General features: G+C 45.9%; 1 protein-coding gene and 1 long non-coding RNA gene across 3 annotated transcripts; one reads left to right on the top strand and one right to left on the bottom strand.

The window, feature by feature from the left end:
* Nucleotides 1-272: 272 nt before the first annotated feature.
* On the bottom strand, nucleotides 273-22,535 carry ERCC4 (ERCC excision repair 4, endonuclease catalytic subunit). Of its 2 annotated transcripts, none has more exons than XM_088656550.1 (11): nucleotides 22,192-22,535; nucleotides 18,779-18,959; nucleotides 16,246-16,441; nucleotides 15,017-15,224; nucleotides 11,537-11,717; nucleotides 10,250-10,384; nucleotides 9,148-9,258; nucleotides 7,053-7,776; nucleotides 6,647-6,739; nucleotides 4,248-4,360; nucleotides 273-3,514 (listed from the first exon to the last, which is right to left on the bottom strand). In XM_088656550.1, exons 1-11 carry the CDS (start codon nucleotides 22,405-22,407, stop codon nucleotides 2,781-2,783), a joined length of 2,892 nt encoding a protein of 963 aa, XP_088512676.1. In that variant the 5' UTR covers nucleotides 22,408-22,535; the 3' UTR covers nucleotides 273-2,780. The 2 variants fall into 2 exon arrangements, with proteins under 2 accessions (XP_088512676.1, XP_034986690.2); XM_035130799.3 differs by having other exon boundaries at nucleotides 7,206-7,776; nucleotides 22,192-22,532.
* LOC148683696 (uncharacterized) lies at nucleotides 3,032-11,617 on the top strand. The gene is made up of 3 exons (XR_015946771.1): nucleotides 3,032-3,165; nucleotides 9,200-9,270; nucleotides 11,480-11,617. It is a non-coding gene; the product is annotated as an uncharacterized LOC148683696 (long non-coding RNA).
* Nucleotides 22,536-23,338: the final 803 nt, after the last annotated feature.

Here is a 23,338-nt window from a genome sequence, read left to right as displayed (position 1 = left end):
GCATGAAAGTCACGACCTTTTTCTACAGCAAAATGCTGTTTATTCCCAAGGAAACTTATTTACCATCAAGGCAGTCATGATGGTGCTATGATTTGGGGCGAGTTAAAATGCAAAACTGCACATGCTCAGGACATTTCTCCTTTTATATGAAGACAGGGCACAGATCACCCCTCTTTTCCTGACCATAGTTACTAAAGATTAATGCAAGTATTTTTTTAAAAAATAATCCTGTTAAATGCAGGGAACTCTTCAAAAAACGACGAGTCTTGTAGTTCCTTAAAAGAGCAACACATTTTATTGTGGTATAAGTTCTGGAAAGGGGAAATCTGCAAATATATACCATTTGAAGAGTACTCAAAATTGTAAGAAATTCGGGGTTATTACAACATAGAATTAAAAATCCACAGAAATATTCCGCTAGGAATAACATGTCCTCTAGCCCCAAGTGGATATCTTTCAACTCCCAAGTTTACATTTTTTGTTTGATTTCCACTAAAGCCAAAATATTTCACAGATAATTTAAATGTTTTGACCAGGAGTGCATGTGTGCGGAGTAGGGGTGGGGAGTCTGTTTCAATGGGCCCAATAATTAAATGTTTAATGACTACCACACAGGCAATTTTTGCAGACTGGATTGTGGGCTAAAAATAAAGACAACACTCAAAGACGTGTGCTGCTCCTTGTATGTCCCTGCAGTCTTCCAAGAATGAAAGATGGAGAAGCCCCAACTCTTCAGTTCCTAATCAAAATACTAAAAGGCAGGCATGATCCTTACCCAACTTCATTCAGAGGAGGAATGAAAAGATCAGTCAATTTTGGTTCTCTTAGTTTCTAATTTTACAATCTTAAATCCAGTTCTTCACATTTTTGCAACAATTTGTGATTTAAAAACAAAGCAAAACAAAAAAAGCAAAAAGCCCTCCTGAAAATCCATCAGCATCTTAGGGCAAATTTCTCCTAATGCATTTGTATGCCATTTTGACTAACACACACATTCCTTGCAAGAATCTTCCCTAATATAATGCATTTTTGTATGTTATTTTCATAAATACATTCATCGTTATGCATACTGTCCCCTGATATGCATTTTTTTTGAAAACTCTGCTTGATTGGAGAACTGCATCATGAATTTCAGATAAGTGTGAATTTTGAAGGATGGCTGTGTTTTGGTTCTCATCTTGTTTCAGGATGTGTTAATTAGGCAGCTTTGCCTTTCAGTGCAAAATGGATCAAATTTCTCTTCCATCCCTAATTCAGATAGGCTTCACATAAAAATAGTATACCTGTTTGCACTTGCCCAGGCCTTAAAACTGGAAACTTCACATTTTGGTATTTGCAATTAAAATTGGAAACTACACATGACCTTAACATCAGAGTTCTGTACTCCCTAGTCTTCCTCTGACACACACAAATTGCAAGTGCAAGACACCCAATCTGGATGAGGATCTGGGGTGGGGGTTAAGGTGGATATAATATTGTCCCTCTTGCAATCCCTAATCAATTGAGGCTCTTTGTTCCTGCAATCTGTAGTGCCAAAAAGTCCCATTGAAACAAATTCAATGGGAATTGATTTTTTTGCAATGGAAAAAAAGCAAACCACAGACCATTGACCAATTGCATCTGGAACAGCTCCTATTTGCTGATTGCTAACAACATCCTTCCAAAGGAATGCTAGACCAGGCAGACCTCAGTCTGATCCGCAAGGTGCTGGCTAGGTTCTTAACTACGACAGCAGACTTTGGATTGTTTAAACACCAATCAGTAATGTCATAATTGTTAAAGGATTCTGAGATTTGCTCAGAGGAGCTGCGGCAAAACACTGCAGGGTGAGTGCTGCCGTTCAGGATTCCAGCCCCACCCATCTGTCAGCTAGCATTCACAGTCCCCCTATTGGGTTGGCGTCCCCCCCATTTGACCCCTTACATATTTTTATTACTTCTGCAAGCCTTGAGGCTCTTGCCAAGCCTGCTGATACTACCCTCTTGTGCATGGGTAATGCAGTTTTGGCTACATAAACCACGGCACCAACAACATGATCACCAGAAATAGAGTGACTCACGAAACAGATGGAACAGGAATTCTTGTAAATAAGCAAACAAAGGCAAAGAAGTTAGCCCCCTCCTGTTCTAATCAGTTCCTTGAAAAGAGGAGTAGTTTCTGGAAATGAAACCTAATACCAGTAAGTTTGGAATGGATGTGGCTACATCTGAGCAGCCCCACACGTTTATGCCTGCAAAAGACAATCAACTCAGACACATGCATTTTAATCCTAAAATATTCATTTATAAAGAGTGATACAGTGTGCCCCATGGTCCTCCAACCCACCATTTCACCATCATACAAAATAAATTGCTAGCTTTTTTACCTATTTTTATTCTTTAACCTTTAATTATAATTATAATTATAAGACACTTCATTTAAAAGCTTCTAGGCTGATAAGAGCCCCTTAAAGCTTCCCAAGGCATTGTACCATTTGGAGCTAATCATCCCGTTCAGAAAATGGATATGGCAATGGGAGATCACAGGTTTGAAGTGTTTCACTTCACTGAAATGAAATCCTTGGGTGTGGAAACCTAGTGTCAAGGAGAAAGCTATCCTTCTCAACGTGCTAGCTTTCCACGGGCGGACTGCTTTGGCTATAGGACAGCATTCCAACATGTTAACCACTTCACCTGTATTCTGAAGTGGTCTAGTTCCAAGAGGATCACAGCAGATAGCTTTTCTGACAGGGCAGTTCAACTCTAAGACACGATAGCAATTAGCCAAGGCACTCCAATTTATCACCTCTTGTTTTTCCCTTGAGAAACGGCCTCTGTAAAGGGCAAATGAATGAATTCATAAAGCTGCTTGGCATTGCCGGCATTGCCCAGAAGTTCGGCCAACTTGTCCTGAGAAAGGGTTACGAGTTCTGCAACGCTCTTAACATGATTCATTATGGCCTGGCAGTTTTTGGCATTCACACCGGGCATTTTGAGCAAGAAGTCTTGGGGACCCGGGTTGTATCTGTCCGATTCGGGGAGGCTTTCTGAATCTGCTGTGACAGCCATGGCTGTAGCTGCATCAGGCTGGGGACGCTTCCGTTTCAGTTCCTCAAACAATTCAGCCGTCACGTACGGAGAGGGGCACCACAGGAGTCGAAGCCGGGAGAAATGGAGAGTGAGGAGGGTGAGTTTGGATATAATGTCGTTGCTCGAGATTTCTTGATGGAGGGACGCCCGGGGAGTGAGGGAGAAGGATTTGCTAGGGTCAAACTCTATGAGGAGGACGGGGCGCTTGTAATAGCGAGACATGGAGACGCACTGCGTATAAAGTCTCCCGCTGTTCAGGGAGCCAATGAGATCGCTGATGCTCTTGCGCTCCACACAGATGTCGGGGGTGAGGATGTAGTCACCGACCTCCAAGGTCACGGGCTCAATGTCAATGCCGCGACGGTGGATCAAAGACGGAAGCTCGCTACGAAATTCGCGCATGTCCACGACAATGCTTTGTGGCACACCCCTCTCTTCCTGGCCACCTGAGCAAAACAAAAGAGATCAGGGAAGAGAGGACATACTGGTCTTTCTGCTGACAAGCGAGACCCACTGGATCCTAGCTTCCTAGCTGCAGTTCTGTCTCTAAACGGTTTAACACTCTCTAAGCGGTGTAACAAAGCAGTCTAAAATATGCATATACAATATTGGCTTTCTATATGCTGTAACAGCCTCCCTCCCTTGGGACCTTTTGGTGAAAGGCGAGTAAGAAACACAATATTTTAATAATAGTTTTAGAGGCTCCCTCTTGCCAGCCCATCCTTTGTTATTTTACCCCAAGAATGCCTCAGACACAGCATCATTCCAGGGCATAGGGTATGTGGTCACCATTCTCCACCTCCCAAGAATGAAATAATATGTCTGGAGCATTATGTAGTAAAGAAAACAGCAGCCGGTCTGTTCAGAGGAAAGCTCTGCCATGGTTTGTGACAGCATCAAAATGAAGTTTTTTAGAAACTGAAGGAGGCTGCTACTGTTGGGGTAAGGCCCCCTCCCCTATGGTAAATCCCACCCACCCCCACAAATAAGCAAAGTGATCTCCTTCCACCATTCAGAGCTGTGAAATTCAGAGGCCATTTGAGTTTGCCCCTAAATGATCTGGCAGCCCACCATTTGACCACAATAAAACATGATTACACTGAAGATGTCCATGTAAATTCAGCTCAAAAGACCTGAAAGGTGTGTTTTAGAATAGTCCCATAGATATCAAGAACTTACCTGCTTTGCGCGTATCAGTGGAAGCGGTCGCTGGGGTTGCATCTCTTACTAGATCCAAGTTTGTTTCATCTCTTCCTTCCCTTTCTTCAGGGATCACCATGCTGGCCTTCTCACTGAAAAACAAGAATTATGAACAGAAATGTTTGAGGCATTTCCCTCAGAGTGGATGTGTTAAAATTCTAAAACCTTCCTGCTGCCGAGCTGGAGCAAAAGCTACAGCAGTACCTCTCCCTCCAATCAATTTAGGGATTTTCCACAAACAGGATATCCCTTGATGTTCTTTCCCCAGTGACTGGGGTTCAGAGCATGGAGATAGTCTATAGCAGGCTGATTGCAATCTACTGGTAGATCCCCGGGAGGTTTTGGTATATCGCGGTCAATCGCTGGGTCCCTTATTGTTGGTAAAATCGAATCTGGCCCTGCCCTCCATTGTTGCATGATCTGCAGAACGGAAGACAGAGTTTACTAAGTGAGGCTGTTTGTTTCCCCAGCGATTTGTTGGTGAATGGCTGTCTCTTTCTCCCTGAAAACAATGCGTTCCTTCTCCCTAAAAAAAGCTCAACTACTTTGACCTGAACCCCCCACTAAGTCATTTAAGTTGGCGGTCATCGTTGTATATTGAGGGATCCTATTCCATTGTTTAACTGTGCTTCCACCAACCACAGCGAGACATTGGAGCCCTGTTCCCGGATCGCCAGAAAACATAATAAACACTTGTTCCGGTTTCTGACGTTACACCAGGCAGTGCGGAGAGGGCGGGCAGGATATAGTTTAAATTAGTAGCAGCAATAACAACAACAAGACTAAAGGAGCAATCCTTTTTGGCGCAGAAAAGACAGAGCAGCAGATTCCCCACCAGACCTGCAGCCCTGTTAGTTCCTGCCAGCCAGGAGGGAAGTGGCTGTGTGTGTGTGTGTGTGTGTGTGTGTGTGTGTGTGTGTGTGTGTGTAGCTTATTTTCCTTTTTTTGCTCCGCCAGCTCTCAGGCTGGTGCAGCACAGGGACCCAGAGTGGAGCCCTCACCAGGAAACAGGGAAGTTTTAAGTCCAGTGGCTCCATAACTCCAGTCCAGTGGCTCCAACTCTAGAACATTCTGTTTTGGGGACTTATGCTACTGGCAGTAGCACTTGCCCCAATGGCTGAACCCAGGGGAGCCTGGCAGAGAGAACCTCTGCTACATCCTATCCCCCAGCAGCAGCAGCGACCAAGGGTTAGGATTGCTCTGTAAATAAATAACGCAGAACAATATTCATAACATTTGCGAAGGTTGTTTCAGGGGTATGCTTTGCTTTTTTAAAAATTTATTTATCTAATTTTAAGTTTCCTTTAGCCAAAAAGCTGGAACAGGGGGAACAGGTTTGCTTCTTGCAAATCAATCTGTTAAAATTCTGCCTGAAAGACTTTGCTTCATATCTTTACAAGTAAAATGTTTATTTTTAAAATGAGAACTGAATATTCAGGGAAGGAACAGCTTTGAGTGGGCTCAGCTAGGGATGTGATGGCCTGGAGAGAGAGAAAACAGGAAAAAACACTTTTTTCCCCCTCCCGAGGACAACTCTCTTCCCCACTGCCTCCTAAAAAACAAGACGGAAACTTGAAGGATAGCCAAATATGCTGCTGGTCCTTAATACTGTGACTGTATCAGACTGCTTTCTGTCCAATTTACTACATATTTTGTGACTTCTTTGTCAGTTTGCTCTGGTTGGTAGAGAAGTCTCTGAGGTCTCAGGCAAAGAAGAGTTTCTCGCCATTACTTTCCGCCTGATCCATTTAGCTGGAGATGCCATAAACTGAACCTAGGACCTTCTGCCCACAAAAGATGTGTTCTGCCACTGGATGCACAGTCCATTCCCAAGGACAATGAAGTGGGCACTAGTCCACATGAACTCCTGCAGCAGCAACCTGTTAATCTTCAAGGTGTCACAAGGCTCTGTTGCTTGCTCTGGATGCAAGGGAACATTTCTTTCCTCCTTTGCAAATTTGACATTTTTATTATATAAGTCCATAACGATCTTTCACGGTATTCAGCTGCTTACATAAGTTTGCTACCTTGGTAACACTTGGAGTGGGTGGGGGAAAGATGAAACAAGCCAGAGCTCAGAGCTGCATAGCAACAATAGGATAACCAATGTGCAGTCTCTGCCTTTCGAGCAGCTAGAAATATGCCAGCAGAAGGGGAAGATCTGGCAGAGAACCGGCTTCCACCAGAATTAGCTTTACTATTCTGCCAGCTTTAAAAGGGGGAAGATTTATTCTGCGGAAGCAAAATACATATTGTTTGACACTGCAGGGCTGCCATCTCTGGGCAGGTAGTGGGACCCCAGCACCTTGGCAGGGGGTGCCTGGCCCCTCCTTTGAAAGGCGGCATTTCCCAAGGGCAGCATGCAAGATGCACCTTACCGAATGAGTTTTTCGAAAGCTTCCTTTTCTTTCCGTAGTGCAGTAAGATAGCGTTGCTCCTCTGTCGAACCTCCATAGATAAGGAAATAAACCCTGCAAGGCAAGACACAAAGACCTCTCCAAATCCAGAAGACAGTGGCCAAAAGCCTATCGATTCCAGCATCTTGTTCTCACAGTGGCCAACCAGATGCTGATGGGAAGCTTGGAAGTGGGATCTGAGAGCAAGAGCTCTCTACCTCTACTCCCAGCTACTGCTATTCGGAGACATACGGCCACTGACCGTAGAGGCAGAACCCTAGCAGTCATGTCGAGTAGTGCACAATTCTAAGCAATCCCTTTTGGGAGGTTTTCTCTCACAGGGACATAAGAAGCTGCCCTACATACTGTGTCAAGACGGCTAGTCTACCTGGCTGAGTGTGGCCTACTCTGGCTGGTAGCGGCTCTCCAGGTTTGCAGAGAGGTTGTCGGACAGCCGCAGGCTGAACACGGGACATGCTGCATGCAGAGTTGATGCTCTGCCCCTGAGCTGCGACCTTTTCCTCGCCGAGGCTCAACGTACCTCAGAGGCCTCCCAGGCCTGCTTGCCTTAAAAATTTCCAGCTGGCGAACAAACGTCAGCTCCGCGTCGTACAGCACGACATATCTCGGGGCGACTTCGTGCAAGACGCGAGTGAGAGCGTAAGGGTCCCCACAGCCGTTCAGCGGGTGGATCACAGTGAGTGGCTCCTTTAAGATCCCATAATAGGCATCCGAGGAGAGGTTCAGGTGAAGGTCTTCAGGCTTGGCTTCTCCAACGCTCTCTTGGCTGCTGCTTAATTCCTCACAGCCTTCTTCCTCTCCCAGGTTTCCCTGCTCCTCTTTGTTCAGCATTTGGGTCAAGGTCAGCTCTGGCTTCTTTGCCTTCTTCGGTTTGGAGGAATCTGTTCTGGTTTTCTTGGCCCGTGGTTCTCTGGCACCATTGCCCCGGCCCTTGGCTGCCCTTCCGTCCTTCAGGCAGGCTTTGCCGGCTTCCTTGTCCTTCCCAAAGGTTTTGTTATACAACCTAGTTAAGAAAGCTTCTGCCCCAACTGTGATGTACTCCTTGAGCTGAGCACAAGTGCGGTCATCACTTGCGCAGATAAGCACTCGTCCTGCAATTGAGAAACGGTTGCTGTAATGGGATGGTAGGATCCCCCCAAAAAATACAGGAGGTGGGGAAGGAAAGATGGTTGGGTCCCACAATAAAATGGTGCAGTGCATCCTCACCACCTGCCCAGGACTCTGGGGCTCGGAAGCAGGGGAAGCTTCAAGAGAGGGTGACAAAGAACTGATACCCTCCCCTTCTTTCCCAACCTATTGTAAAATCTCCCCCTGCTATGTTACACAACCCCAAAACTGAGCACTCTGCTGTTGTAAAAGTTTCTTTTTTTGGCTAAACCTTAGGAAGAACTTCCTGATGGTAGCACTTTTTAACAACGGGACACACTTCCTCAGAAGATGGCAAGTTCTCTTTCCCTGGAGGTTCCTAAGCCGAGGCTAGAAGGCCACCTTCTCAGTGATGCTGTGGCAGCAGATTTCCTGCACTGGCAGAGGGTTGGACCAGGTGACCTTTGAGGACTCCTCTGTTCTAAGATTACAAATGCCTTTGCTCCAGGTCTCTTGGACCGCGTTAGGACCAACGCTGAATAGAACCATTAGTGCCTACTGAGACAAAATCGAGTCTGTCTCAAGACAAAATCGAGTACGCCTCTGGGGGTGAAGGCAAACCACTGCTTTAGCAGCACCGAAGTGACTTCTGATTGAAGTTGATGGATATGGCTAGCTTAGGCCTATTAATTTCGGGGGGTGGGGATCCAGTCTAAGGAAATGTTAGCCGGATACACACCGATGGATGTTAAGCAGTATCAACATTGACGTTGTTGAACTAAATAATACACAAAACATCCTGCAGGTTCCAGAACTCACTGAGATAAAGGTTCTTGTTGGGAACAGTCGTAAAGGTAAAGGGACCCATGACCATTAGGTCCAGTCGTGACCGACTCTGGGGTTGCGCGCTCATCTCGCATTATTGATCGAGGGAGCCGGCGTATAGCTTCCAGGTCATGTGGCCAGCATGACAAAGCCGCTTCTGGCAAACCAGAGCAGCACATGGAAACGCCGTTTACCTTCCCGCTGTAGCGGTTCCTATTTATCTACTTGCATTTTGACGTGCTTTCAAACTGCTAGGTTGGCAGGAGCTGGGACCAAGCAACGGGAGCTCACCCCGTCACAGGGATTCGAACCGCCGACCTTCTGATCAGCAAGCCCAAGGCTCAGTGGTTTAACCACAGCGCCACCTGGGTCCCTTAGGGAACCAGTCTTAGGGAAGAAGAAAAACTGCTTTGAAAGTATGGTTGTAAGAAGCACAGTATTATATTATTATTGCTGGTGAATAATAATAATAATAGCTCTAGCAAAGCAGCAACAATAACTGCCTCTGCCCACCCCACCCCCACCCCGCTGCCCTGCCCCTCCTAGCTCACCTGGCCCACCCAGAGCTTCACTGTTTGCATTCTCCGTTTCAATCTCCTTCAGGACTTCTCCAAGAGCCTCCCACTTTGGGTTGCTTTCCAGGATCAACTCCCTTTTCTGGTCTGGAACACAAGGTCAGTGGATGAGTGGGGGAATTAAGAATTTCTCATTACACCTTTCTCAGGCGCTTTATGAATGCTGGGAAATCCGCCTGGCACTTATACATAGATTGTGCCCCGTTGAACAAACAAACGTCCAGGCTGAAAGTACAAGCTGAGCATGAATTAACTGAATGGGACCTAACTTGGTCTGGATCCAGCATTGTATGATTTAGAGCTGCTTGTTGGCTTTCTGGCCTCTTACACTCAGGCTACATACACACCTTACATTTAAAGCACACCCCAACCCCCTGCAAAGAATTCTAGGAACTGCAGTTTACCCCCCCCCCCCCCGAAAGATAAAAATCCCAGCACCCCTAACAAACTACAGTTCCCAGGATTCTTTGCAGGTGTTATACGCTTTGAATGTGTGCACGTAGACTCAGATTCATAAATTCTGAATCAGTACAGCAGCCTCTTGTGGCAGCTGCAACTGGTCGAAGACCCACCAAGCTATTGTGTACTGAGTCAGACCATTGCTCCATCCAATATATCAGGCAGGGGCCTTTCACAGCCCTTTACCAGAGATCCTTTTAACTGGAGACACTGGGGGATCAAACCCGGGACCAAGTGCATTGAAAGCACCTCTGGCTTGCCACTCCATCACAAACCAGGGTTTGCTAACTTAGACACCCTCTAAAGTTTAAACTCCTGTTATGCTTCTTTAACTATAGGTTCATGTGACGTCCAAATTAAGCCTTGATAAAATCCTCTCTGTCATTGCCACAGATAAATACGTGTGTGTTTAGAGTCTGCTAATTGTCAACACAGAGTTCAACATCAGACTCTTCTCTGATCCCTGTGCCCTTTATACTGAAACATGAAATAAGCTCACAGTATTATTACAACGCTATCAAGGCAGGGACATGGCCTCTTGTACCCTGCAAAGTACACTGATGCCGCCATCATCATAATTAAAGTATCCATTATTATTTAATAAAAGGTTTTGCTGTACCTTTTCCTTCTCCTTCTCCGATATCTGCTTTCTTGGAAGCATTTCTTTTTTTATTTGCTTTGTCATCTGGGAGGCGATACACTCTGCCCCGAGCATTTAGAAACATTGACGTACTAGAATCGAGAAAAAGCCAACCTAGCAGATGGAGGGAGACAAATATATACCAGTGGCCGCCATTAAAAAACAACCAATAATTACTTTAGCCCCCTTCTTTCCCCTCTCCCCCATCATCTTTTGAAGCAGTTGCGCTCACTTCAAATTAGTTTTGCAGGGATAAAAACAACTTTGAAGAAAGAAGCATGCTTTCGTTTCCATCTCTCAACCTAGCTAGCCTACCTCACAAGGGTGTTTTTTTTAATGGGGGGGGGGGACACAGGAAAACAGCCCAGCCCACTGCCCTGATGGAAACGTGGTAACAAGCAATATAATACAGCCCTGAATACTTTAAAGTGGAGCCTTGTTATACTGGGGTGAGTCTATGTATCTAGTCCAGTAATTTTGCCCTGATGTCCCAGACTTAATCTACCTGGTGTGACCAAACATGGAACATACACAGCCCCACTTCCTCTCTCAGTCCAGGAAGAAGCTTTCTCACTTGACACTGCTGGTGGTATGGCCAGCTCCAGACATTATATTATTCTTATCATCATCATTATCATACCTTTTATCCAAGTTGCTCAAGCTTCTCATTATTCCTCCCCTCACCATTTTATCCTCATAACAACCCTGTGAGGTAGGTAACGTAGGTTAGGCTGAGAGACAGTGACTGGCATAGAGTCCCTTGGCAGGCTTCATGGCTGAGTGGGGATTTGAACTCTTTTCAAAATCAGCAGCCTGAAAAGGGGGTGTGGGTGTGGATGTGAAACCTTCACTCTGCCCCAGGCTGGCCCCAGGATCATGTAAAACTGGCCCATGCAGGGGGCACAAAGACCCCACACTTCTGACAAATGTCCCCCCAGCTGCTCAAAGCTGCTCATGTCCTGAGGTTCCTCCTCCTTCTGCAGCTAAGTCCTTCTTATGTAATTATCGACCAAAGAAGAAACAACAACTCAGGTTTTCTGTGTGAACATTTGCAGATCTTTTTCAAGGAACAGAAGTTCAGTGGGAGGCTGAATATATTCACTGTCAGTAAATCCTACAGCCTTATGGCTGGCTGAAAACATTTGGGAACTTTCATGCACATGTGTGGGTTTTTTTTAAATTAAAACTTCACTCTCTCTTTTTTAACAGCCCAGCTGATTCCTTCGTATAAAAGTGGGGGTAAGGGGAGGAAGAACCTGCTCATACCTGAATTCTGACCAAAGGCTTTTTCTGAGGCTCTTAAGGATTCCAAAAGGTTAAGGAACGTGACGCAGTCATACTGAGTCAGGTACTGTAGCAAAGTACGGAGAATCTTCAAATCTTGGACCAGAGATTTGGTTTTTGATCCCAGCTGGTGCCAAAGAGGATCCAAATAGTGACGAATTGTCTAGAAATATAAAATTAGAAAGAACTGCTGGCACAGTACTGTCATGATCTGAACTTGAACTTCGGAGGCCTTCCTAAACTTCTAGCAGCTTTAGAACCCGAATCCTGGATTGTGTCTTTTCAAAATAAAAAAAGACAAGTTTCTAGTCCTCATGAACACAACTGAACAATCTGGCAATAATTCCTGCCTTCTGACCCTCAGCACCCACCCAGGCAGCGGCCATTTTAGGTTTATCTGATATGTGTGCGGCCGTGCATTGTGCCGAACCCAGGAAAGACCCAAAAATGTCACAAAAAGGAGTGGGGGGGGGGTGTTTGCAGGTTTTTCCAAAGGTGTTTCAAATATAAACAATTTCACTTAAACAGTGTGGTTCCTTGGAACATAACCGCTGCATAAATTGTGAGTTGCCTGAACTCTATTGCCTGTATATAGAATTCAATGTGTATTAATAATAAAAATAAATAATAATAATAATAAATTTTAATATAACAGGTTAGACAAAAATAGCAAAACAAACAAACCCCACCCCCAACAATGGAATACTTCTATGTGCATTATTATAAATACGGAGAGGGTCCCATCAATTTATTGTCTGCCAATACATGAGCATGCAAAATAGTGCTTTCCACAGAAATAAGTGTGCAAGCTGATTAAAGTGTTCTATCACCTTAGTGCAACAAATCCACTTTAAAATAAAACAACAGATTTTTGCAGTTAGGAAAGTCACGGGGAAATGTACTGAAAAGTGTGGGATGAATGCACAGTTAAACGGGAAGATGTACTAACACCACACAAGCAAATCAGGATGAATGCTCATTGTTATATAACTGCTCTACAAACAAATCAGAATGGATGCTCAGTGAAGACCGGACATGGTCTTTTGCGTAAGCTTTTGTGCAAGCAAATCAGGATGAATGCTAAATGTCTTGAGAGGCTCACCAGCTTGCCCACTTAAAGTCACAGCTGGTTCCACTAGAAATCTCCCCCTCCACTTTCAGGGTCAGTAGATCAAGGCTGTTCAACACAGATATATGGATTTTTACAAAGAACAATTCCAACCATGTTATGATCCTGGCACACAATGCCCAAACAAAAGAACGTTTATTTCATTGTTAACAAGCTTACAATGAGCCAGCCAGAGTCTTGGAGAGCTAATAAAACACTCTTTTATGTAAAAACACAGTTAAACTATTAACAGATGTCTAAATCCCTCCATTAAAAAAAAGATAGCAGACTTTCCTCCCCTAAACAAAGTGCAGCTGTTGGGAAAGGAGGACAGTCAATTGGAGAGCTCTGGCCGGCCTGAGCCTGTGACATGCAAGAGATTTTGCCAAAGAAAGGATCGCATGGCTTCACTGCAAAAAAACACAGCTCTGGAAAGACGTTCACCAAGTTAATGAAGACAAGGGAACCTGCCATTAATGAATCTGCAATTGCCAAGCAACATGCAGTGCTTTTGTAAGCTGGCCCACAGGCAAGAGAAATATTTCACTATTCTGCTCTCCTTGTGAACTAGCCAAGCCCTTCATCTGAGCCGGGATCCTGCTCCGGAATGCACTTAAAATTGCCAGAGCTGAGCTCTGGGGAGAGATGTGAGCTCATAATCCAGACGAGACTACCCCAAGCATGGGTAGATGTCAGGGCTGGGCTGGGGGCAAGTAGACTGAGTCGAGCCAGGAGCCAGGAGAAAGGCCAGTGGTTGGAACCTATGTGTAAGATAGGACCAGGAGGACAAACGAGGAAGCAGGAGAGAAGAACAAGCCAGGCATCAAGGATAACAACAGGGTACACACAAGTCTTGTTTGAGCCAGGACAAGGAAGCCCTTTCTGCCTAGCTGGGTGGAGTTAGTCCAAAAGGTTCTACACCAAGAAGGCAGCCTCCTGAAATTCAGTGACTCATGGCAGAAAGCAGCCAGACATTAATTCCAGCAGTTCCCTCACATTAGGTAAACCATGTTTGACTCCTTCACTGGAGTTATGGGTTCATCTGTTGGGGGCGCTGTGGTTGCACTTTTATGTACTGCAGGCCCTGCCCTGAGCGAAAGGTTTGACAAGCCAACTTCCACAGTCCTTTCCAACTCTATGATTCTGCAGCCAGCTGAGCAAACTGACACCTGGGATACAGGTAAATGGAATCCATGCCAGACATTGTAGGAGTCCAATGAGACATAGTCCTCCATCTCTTTACAAAGAAGCTGAATACTGCTGCCCTGACTGAGTGACAGAGATGTGTGCCCATGATCACTGAGCAGATTCAGAAAAGTGAGCAAAGTGGGAAGTGCAATGGAATTGGGATGCTGTCTAGCTCTGCTCTGCTGCTTTCAATGGAAGACGTTACAGCTGTGTATATACACATTACGCGGGGTGGGAGGGAATTGTAAACTGTGATGCCCAAAGGAAAGGAAATGCAGAAAAGCACAGAGAGTGATTGTTAACAAATGTATCTGTTAACAAATTTATCTGCCTGGTGATGGGAGTTGTCGTCCAGAAACATCTGGAGGGGCGCAGGTTTCCCCTTTCCTAGTTTATGCCATTGTTAACAAATGTTAACAATGGCATAAACTAGGAAAGGGGAAACCTGCGCCCCCCCAGATTGTTAACAAATGTTAACAATGGCATAAACTATGAAAGGGGAAACCTGTGGCCCTCCAGATGTTTTTGGACGACAACTCCCATCACCAGGCAGATAAAACAAAGGAGATTCAGGACAGATAAAAAAAAGCATTTCTTCACGCAACACAGAGTTAAACTATGGAACTCGCGCCCACAGGAAGCTGTGAAGGCCACCAACTTGAATGGCTTAAAAAAAGGATTGGACAAATTCATGGAAGAGAGGTCTGTTGATGGTGGTTTCTAGCCAGGATGGCTAGGCTCTGCCATCCTTCACCATTGGAGGCAGCAATGGTTCACCAGTTGCTGGAGGGGAGAGTGCTGTTGTGCTCAAATCCTGCTTGAGGGTTTTCTCACAGGCATCCGGTTGGCCACTGTGAGAACCGGATGCTGGACTAGATGGGCCGCTGCCCTGATCCAGCAGACTCTTGGTTATCCCTGACCCTTGAGCCACATTGGCTGGGAATGATGAGAATCGGAGTCCAACAACATCTGGCAGGCTGCAGGTTGCCCAGTCCCCCCTTAAGCTATGCTCGTCATCACAGGGAACGATCACAGCCCTTCGAGGATGGCGTAGCAGCCAAGGACCCCGATGCCACTGACTGCATTGCCTGTGCCCATATAAAAAAAACCCTCTAGAGGCCGATAAGAAAACCCAAGAACAAACCAACGACAGTTGAAAGAGCTACCTTGTCGAAAGCTTTCCCGATAGCATCTTCCAGCGACAGATCCTCTGCTTCCAGAGCCGGGTTGCAATGCTTTAGTTCTCTCAAACACGCGTTCAGGATGTCCAGAATGGAACTCTGGATGGCTCGCATGGCCGGGGTCATGCTGACGTGCATTTCAACCACTTCGGGCTTGTGCCGCTCTAGGAAGGAGTGCACTGCTACGTGGAACCTGAGAAGAGAAAGACGGGCTGGTGTTAGGGAGAAGGGTGTCAAGAGACCCACGCAAATCCCAAGCCTCTTCGCCTCACCTGGACAAGGAATAGCAAAAATTGATGTGAGCTCCCTGCCCACAATGCCTCACTCCTACAGTGCTCCTGGTGGGCCTTTTTGTTTTTTTGCTGGGCTTGTTTATGGGTTATCGGGACAGTTTTAATTAAATGCCTCATTTTACCCTGTTTCTCATATTTTAAGACATACCCATAAAATAAGCCATAGCAGGATTTTAAGCATTCAAGGAATATAAGCCATACCCCGAAAATAAGACATAGTGATAGGCGCAGCAGCAATGCCAGCCGTGGCAGGAGGAGGAGGAAAAAAATAAGACATCCCTTGAAAATAAGCCATAGTGGTTTTTTTTGAGGAAAAAATAAATATAAGACATGTCTTATAATATGAGAAACACGGTACATATTCTACCCTAGGCATCCCCAAACTTCGGCCCTCCAGATGTTTTGGACTACAGTTCCCATCTTCCCCGACCACTGGTCCTGTTAGCTAGGGATCATGGGAGTTGTAGGCCAAAACATCTGGAGGGCTGCAGTTTGAGGGTGCCTGTTCTACCCTTTTGGCTTCCCCCTCTTTTTGGAAGCTGCTTAGAGACTTTTTTTGTAGCAACTAATAAGTCAAATAAATGAATGATGCCCCTCAGAACTAAACAAGGGTTAGAGAGCCTTGGGAACACCTACTCTGCCACCGCAGGAGAATAAAGTAGCAGGAGTGGTCAGCACATGGATTGGCAGCAGCTGGTCCACTTCACCGCAGGCGGCACAAAGTCTTGTGCCCGCCCTGTTTACTGCTCACCTGGCATGTCTAGGAGCACCCATCATTTTCCTTGGTCCCCAGCAGCAGGAAACCAAAGATATACTGATCCCGGAGGTTCTGTTTTTGCATAAATTGCTGCTGATCGACATTATCTGCCCGGGCTGTGATCAATTCATGTGCCCAGTTACGAAGGAAGAATATGGCCTCACCTTGGCCAGAGGTAAAGCTTCCTCACAAAGAGATTTCTCATCACTCTTTCCACGTGACAGAAGCCAGTACTGAAGGCCACGGCATTGTCTGTAAAGGCCTTAATGAAACCCTGCTTGTTCTTCTGGCGATAGAGTCGCAAGATAAAAGCTTCCTGGCAAGACTCAATGATTCTGTGGGCTTTGTACACCAAAATACCTGGCAGAACAACAAGACGAATAAACTCGGGTCACACAGGAGAAAGGCAAAGAAAACAAGAATAAAGCACAGGACGTGATATTTTGCAGAGTAGGCCATGAGTTTCAAAGGTTCAACCAATTAAAAAGAGCATGACACCATCTAACTCTCCTTTGGCTCCCCCCCCCCCAACCGATGGAATTCAGCGGGGCTCAGATCTCTCCTGCCTTCAATGCCACGCCAGTGAAAATGCTGCAACAATTTAAAATGTGTTAAGTAGGGAAAGGGAGTTTCTATTCAAAGAAACAAGGTGGCAAGAGCCCCCAACCTTAATTTGTTTATAGGCGCGTTCTCGGAATACAGCAACGGTGCAATGGCATTTGCAGCCTGAACACTGGAAATAAAACCAACCATACAGGTAAAGTGGGAGCCAGCTACCCTGTTGCTTTAAAAGTATTCATAAGAAATAATGACATTTTGGTAACAAAAGGACAACAAGAAAACAAGGCGACAATAAAATCCTCTGCAACGTGCTAGGACATGTGAAGACAGTGGATTGGAATCATATCTAAAGAGTATGATTTGCACCGCATTTCCATTTGGGGATCCACCTTTAAACACTTGGTCATTTCCCTATATAAGACAGGGGGGAACCTTAGGCCCATGTAATAAATGTGGCTTCTCTACCAAGCCCTGGGAATTCTTATTAGGCCACAACCTTCCTTGGCCCTCCTTAACATCCTGAATGCTTTTGCATAGCTGGAACATGTCCTTGAACTCTGATAACTGATAGGGCTCTCTTTCTCTCTCTCTCTCTCTCTCTCTCTCTCTCTCTCTCTCTCTCTCTCTCTCTCTCTCTCTCTGTGTGTGTGTGTGTGTGTAGAAGCTTGCCTGTGGTACAAAGGTGAAATTTACTTTTCTGGCTGCACCCACTTTTGCCTCTGGCCCCACCCAACTTTGGCACATGGCGCTCGGAAAGAAAAGTAACTCACAGATTGAAAATGTTTCCCCATCCCTCCTCTATAGGGACAATTTTATTTTTTTAAGGATAAGGGCATCATACTAACTTATAGAGCTGGATACAGCTATTGACCTCCTTTTCTGCGCCCTGAGCCACAGCAGATTTTTAAAATAGGTACAGATTAATACTGCAAGTTTTCTCCAATGGTAAGTCTACTCAGAGTAGACCCACTGGTATGAATAGACATGGTTAACTCAAGTCTCTTAGTTTCAGTAGATCTACTCTTTAGTAAAAGTAAGTTGGCAACAACCCTGTATGTTTATGCCACCTTTCCTCCCAAAATCTCCAGGTAGCATAGTTGGTTCTCTACCTGACACCCATCCTGCAGATGAGAAAGCTTTTATAGCTTGAGATGGTCACATTCCCACACTCAGTGGAGGGCAAGGCCAGTGGCAAAAGAAGGCAGAGCAATACATGCAAATTTTACCTTTATATCATTAGGCTAGTTTCTGCACACATTCGCACACCCCTTTCCAGCCAAAGAAGTAAGGCGTTATCAGGACAAATTCCAGCCAGGCAGAAACACAGGGACAGAGAGAGGTGTGACCCTCTGAGGAGAGACTCAAGGGCCAGGCAGAGCGACTTGGAGGGCCACATTCAGCCTTCATGCCTGAAGCTCCGTATCCCTGTTGTAGGTGGTTAGACTGAAGGAGACAGACTGGTTCAAGGTGCCTGAGTGAGCTTCAAGGCTGAACTTGGAATCCCAGCTTCTCCGCATCTTTCCCACTCTGTATCCCTGGTTCTCAGCGTATGGAAATTGAACACTAGGCAGGATAAGCTCCAGAGACGCATGCATGGCTTGCTTACAAATCTGCAGCTTGCTCAGTATAGGATCTAATCAAGGCTTTATGTCACACTGACCTCTAGTGGGAGAAGGGATTTATGACACCGCATCTATTTAAAGCAGTCTTATACGCCAGCTCCCTGGGCCAATAATGCGAGATGAGCGCGCAACCCTAGAGTCGGTCACGACTGGACCTAATGGTCAGGGGTCCCTTTACCTTTACCTTATTCCTCTTTAACAGTCAAGGCTCCCCCCCCCACCCCCGAAATCCTGGGGATGCTAAGTTTTCAGCACCCTTAATGAACTACAGTTCCCAAGACTGTCCATGAATGCTTTAACGGTATGGTGTGGATACCAGCCCAGGTGTCACAAGACTCTCTGTTGTAGAAGAGCAAGGTGCCATTTCGACAATGAGAAGCAATAAACTTTACATCTGCAGAATTGTGGATGAATTAGCATGAGGAAGCCATGTTTCTTAGCCTAGACTTAGATTACGTTAACATTCTGAGCAGGGAAGTGGGTTCGAATCCGCTTTCTCGTGGTAAGATCTTACCGCTGATAAGATCTGAAGGGATTCGGTCGGTCAGAAAATCTACCACCAGAATCCGGCTGGTGGCAAAAATGACACCCCCTTGGGTGTAAACTTCATAGCGGTTGCTGCTTGCGATTTCATTTGTGACGCGTCGAGGAAGATGAGCTACGTTATCCGTCCTCAGCTGGTCGATAAAAAACTCCTAAAAGCAAAGTAACATTTTTCACAACAAATCCAATGCGGAGTAAGGGGGGGAGGGAGATACTTTGTGTGGGTGTAGAGTAAGAAGCAGTGCAAAAGCTATTATTAAATACAATATTAAATATTTAGTAATCAATGGGACCTGTCAACAAAGCGTTACGGTGGAACGCTCCTGCTCTGAGTTCCAACCAGAAGTGCAGGCTGATCCATTAGGGCAGATGAGGCACTGCCTGATAGCTGAATCACCAATATTTACTTCTGAGTAAACATGCTTTGAATCATGCTAAAAATACAAATGCCAATTCCATTGCTTTCTTAGTGTGCAAGAGCTAGTGAGCCACAGCAAGAGGGTAGGCATAGCAGTCACTGAGCACCTAAAGTTTGCCCAAGAGTCCAACACTCCATGGAATCATAATTCTGATGAAGCTTAAAGATTTGACCTGCTGCTTTTAAAAACTGACTTTGAAAATAGTTGCTGTTACTTTACTTTATTTTTGTTATGTTTTGCTTTTCTGCACTTTTAGTCTGATCCTGGCATTTAAACTTTAATTAACACTGTTAGAAATAGGAATAACGCATGACATTGTATAAAAAGTTAATTTCATTGTTTTATAGTATGATATGAGCAAGATACCACCTGGGGCTCTTTGCTCATGGTCCTCCCAACCTAATGTCAGGTCAGATTGGCACAGACTTGCAGCAGGGCCTATTCAGTAGTGCCCCCCTCTGGGCATCTGCATTTAGATCAAGTGTGAGGAACCCTTTCCCCCTCCAGATGTTGCTGTACTACAATTCCCATCATCTGTGGCCACTGGCCATGCTGGAGCTGATGGAGTTCATCAACATCTGGAGAGTCAGAGGTTCCCTATACCTGAATGAGATATTGATTGAATACTGCTTGGTTTCAATACACCTTTGGTTTTCTGAGGTTCTTTTGTCATTTCATACAAGTTTTGGTTTTATCTGCCACTGTTTCTTATTTGTTCAGTTTCTGACACCTGTGCTTTATTTACATTTTCACTGCCTTATAGAACAAACAGCCCTGTGAATAAGGGAAGCAGCATCTAGTTAGCAAGGCAAAATACCACCACCATCACCTCTTTAAATAGACCACATTAATTTTTTTTAAAAGAAATGCTATTTTAAAAACCTATTATTCATATTGCTCTTACATAACCTGCCATTGGGGACCTTGTCAGCTGAAAAGTGGGAAGGAATTGCTTAAAATAAACCATTATTATTTCTCATGCATATAGCACAGTCAGCATGCCTGGTGTTTCACAGAGCTTAATGAACCTTTGTCCCTCCAGATGTTGCTGAACTAAAATGTCCATCACCCCTGGCCACTGACCATATTCTTGAGGGCTGAAGGGAGTTGTAATTCAGTAACATCTGGAGACCCAAATTTTCCTCACATTTGGTTTAAGAGAACATGTCCCTGCTCCAAGGAGATTAGAATCTAAAATTAAACACAGGGTGGAGGACTGAGGGATGGGATGAGTAGTGGAGGCAGGTATAAACAGAGAAAAATCAAGCTGTTGTTTCACTTGCACTGCCCTGGCTCCCAAAGAATGAAAAAAATTATAGAATCATAAAATTGTTGGAAAGAACCAAAAGACTCATCTAGTCCAATCCCCTGCAATGCAGGAAACTTTTGCCTAACGTGGGGCTTGAACCCATGACCCTGAGATTAAGAGTCTTGCGTTCTACAGACTGATCTACTTTCATTCTGATTTTGGTTTCTAGTAGAAACTTTAATGCTCAAATCACTATGGTACTAAGCAAGGGCCAAAGGCACAGCAGGTGCAAGGCATGGCAAAGCAAGCTAAAACACTGGTCCACTGACAAGCTTCCCAGACTCTTGTGATAAAGGAGTGGAGCAGGCATGGCTTGGTACAGAGTGTAGCATCTTTTGACTGGGCAGGTAAACGGGAACTGCTTCTGGTGGATTGGGACTGAGCTGATGCAGGCATTGGCATCTCAGTGATCTAGGTGACAAGAGGAGACGACACCTATATAAAACTAGATTTGGCACCTGGCACCTCCTCTGGAGGTAGAGGCTTGCCAGCAGGAATTATAACAAGAGAAGGCTCTGGCAGGATAAGAGGCCACACTGGTCAGCCTCCTCAACTGCTCCATCCCCATGGGCCATAGCTGCCAAGTTTTCCCTTTTCTCGCGAGGAAGCCTATTCAGCATAATGGAAAATCCCTTTAAAAAAGGGATAACTTGGCAGCTATGCCATGGGCAACTCTGATGTCTCAGGAGGCCTGAATGAGGCAAATCCCAACCCACTGTGTTCCTCCCCAAACACTGGCCTCCAGTCCTTCCAAGCTCCTTTCACTCCTTATCTTGACACAACCACCAAGATGGCTCCACAGGACTCATGACATGGTGTATTCAAGCTTAGTTGCAGTCTGAGTCACAGGCAACTTTCCCCAGTTCACAACATAAAAACACAAAGCAAAAAACACAAGATATGTAATAAAAACAAGAACAAGAACAAAACAAAAAACCACTCACAAACCAGTAACTCCCTCCCCGAGCAGGTGTACTAGGAACAGGCCCTTTTCGGTGCTGGCCCTGTATCATCCTCCATGAAGTTCACACATCTCTTGCAGTAGTACAGTGTTTCCCAACCTTGGGTCTCCAGCTGCTTTGGGGCTACAACTCCCATCACCCTTAGCTGGCAAGACCAGTAATAATAATAATAATGATAATGATAATGATAAAATTATTTATTATTTATACCCCACCCATCTGGCTGGGTTTCCCCAGCCACTGTGGGCAGCGGCCACAGTCATTAAAGCATCAGTCATTAAAAACTTCCCCAAACAGGGCTGCCTTCAGATGTCTCCTAAACGTCAGATAGTTGTTTAGTTCTTTGACATCTGATGTGGTTAGGGATTATGGGAAATGTAGTCTGAAAACAGCAAGGTTGGGAAACACTGCATAGTGCCTTTTAAAGGAACTTTCAAGAACTTTCTTTCGACCCTCTTTTTCATTATCTGCTGCACCTTACCGGTGCTTTTGCAGCTCATTTGGGAGGGGTGCAATTCTCCATTTTCCATTGTTTGCGCGCCTGGGCTTGCTTTTTGGGTGTGTGTGTGTGTGTTTTGGGGGGTGCCTAGTGAGGACACCTGCCCTGAGAAGCGGGGCAGCACCTTTTAATAGGAAAGACTCAAAGAAGTGAATCCCGCGGGCTCCTCCGGGGCCTCGAGGCGCCTCTGCCTACCTCCTCTGCAGGGCTGGTGTTCAGCACCAGCACCAGCCTGGCCGGCTCGCAGTAAAGGCGGAGGAAGCGCAGGAGGAGGCGGTCGATGCCCAGGCCGCGGGCGCACACCACCAGCCCGTCGTCGTGGAAAAGGTCCAGGAAGATCTGGTTCTCGTGCTCCAGAGGCACCGCAGCCGGAACAGCCACCGAAGAAGCCGCCGCCGCCGCCGCCGCCATGGCAAGTCGCTGTCAAAGAGCCGCGGCTCCCACCGCACATGCGCAAACCGGGAAGCGAGCGTACTACGGGAATGAAGTCTCAGGCTTTCCAAGTCGTAGAGATAAAGCCTTGAAGAGTGACACACGCACGCAGAATCCTTAAACTCCCCATGGAAACGGAAAGCATCCGCCGTTCGCGGTTATTGAAGCGCTTCCCCGCCCTCCCCACCCACCCGCGGCCTTGCTACGAAAGCGTCGCCTTCCAACGTGTTGTTTTACGTTGGAAAGGAAGAGCGCGGGAAGGTTGTTCGATGTCGAGACCGGAAGTGTGCGGCTCTCTAACTTTTCGTTCTTCTATAGATAAGGGGAAGTGGAGAGGGAGGGGGAAGAGCGAGAACCGCAGCATAGAAATAGAAAAAGTGTAGAGTGACAATCTGGTGAATAGGTCGCCTTAAAGAGGCCGTTGGGACTCGCAACTCCCATCAGCTGCAGTCAGCATAGCCCGATGGTCAGCGTTATGGGAGCTGTAGTCGAACAACGTGGGGCGGGCGATGGGCTCCCCGTTCCTGGTTTAAAAGCAATAGCCAGATTACGGCCACCTCCCTCGGTTGCAAATAAAGGAGGGGAGGGCGGGCCGTGGCTGAGACACAGCGACTTCAAGTGCACTGCGATGTCGTCCACGGTTCACATTGCAGGTTCGAAGTGGGGTTAATGCTGGTTCAGGTTCACCAGGCAAAATGCTGTTGCTGCGGCTCGTTTGTTTTTAAGACATTGCCTCAGCAAAGGTACCGGAGTAATGAAATAGCACAGAAAAACCTGTCTGCTCCACTGACTTACATGCAGATGCACAGAACTTTTAAACGTCGTTTGGAGACTTGCGAAAGCGAAACCCCGCCAGTAAAAAGACCAGCGTCAGAGCACAATCCTCTCTATATGACTGCTCAGATGTCCA

This window comes from Zootoca vivipara, chromosome 13 (genome assembly GCF_965207765.1).
Source record: "Zootoca vivipara chromosome 13, rZooViv2.hap1.1, whole genome shotgun sequence".
Taxonomy (NCBI): Eukaryota; Metazoa; Chordata; class Lepidosauria; order Squamata; family Lacertidae; genus Zootoca; species Zootoca vivipara.
This window is presented reverse-complemented; position numbering and strand designations above follow the sequence as displayed.

What these genes read in the sequence shown, in the direction of transcription:
- ERCC4 (XM_088656550.1), bottom strand. Translation starts at nt 22,407, where the DNA reads ATGGCGGCGGCGGCGGCGGCGGCTTCTTCGGTGGCTGTTCCGGCTGCG. An exon ending in AGCCTTTGGTCAGAATTCAG is followed by an intron (nt 10,385 to 11,536) that starts GTATGAGCAGGT and finishes TCCATCTGCTAG; the next exon opens with GTTGGCTTTTTCTCGATTCT. An exon ending in GCTTTCGAAAAACTCATTCG is followed by an intron (nt 4,361 to 6,646) that starts GTAAGGTGCATC and finishes CTTGTTTTTCAG; the next exon opens with TGAGAAGGCCAGCATGGTGA.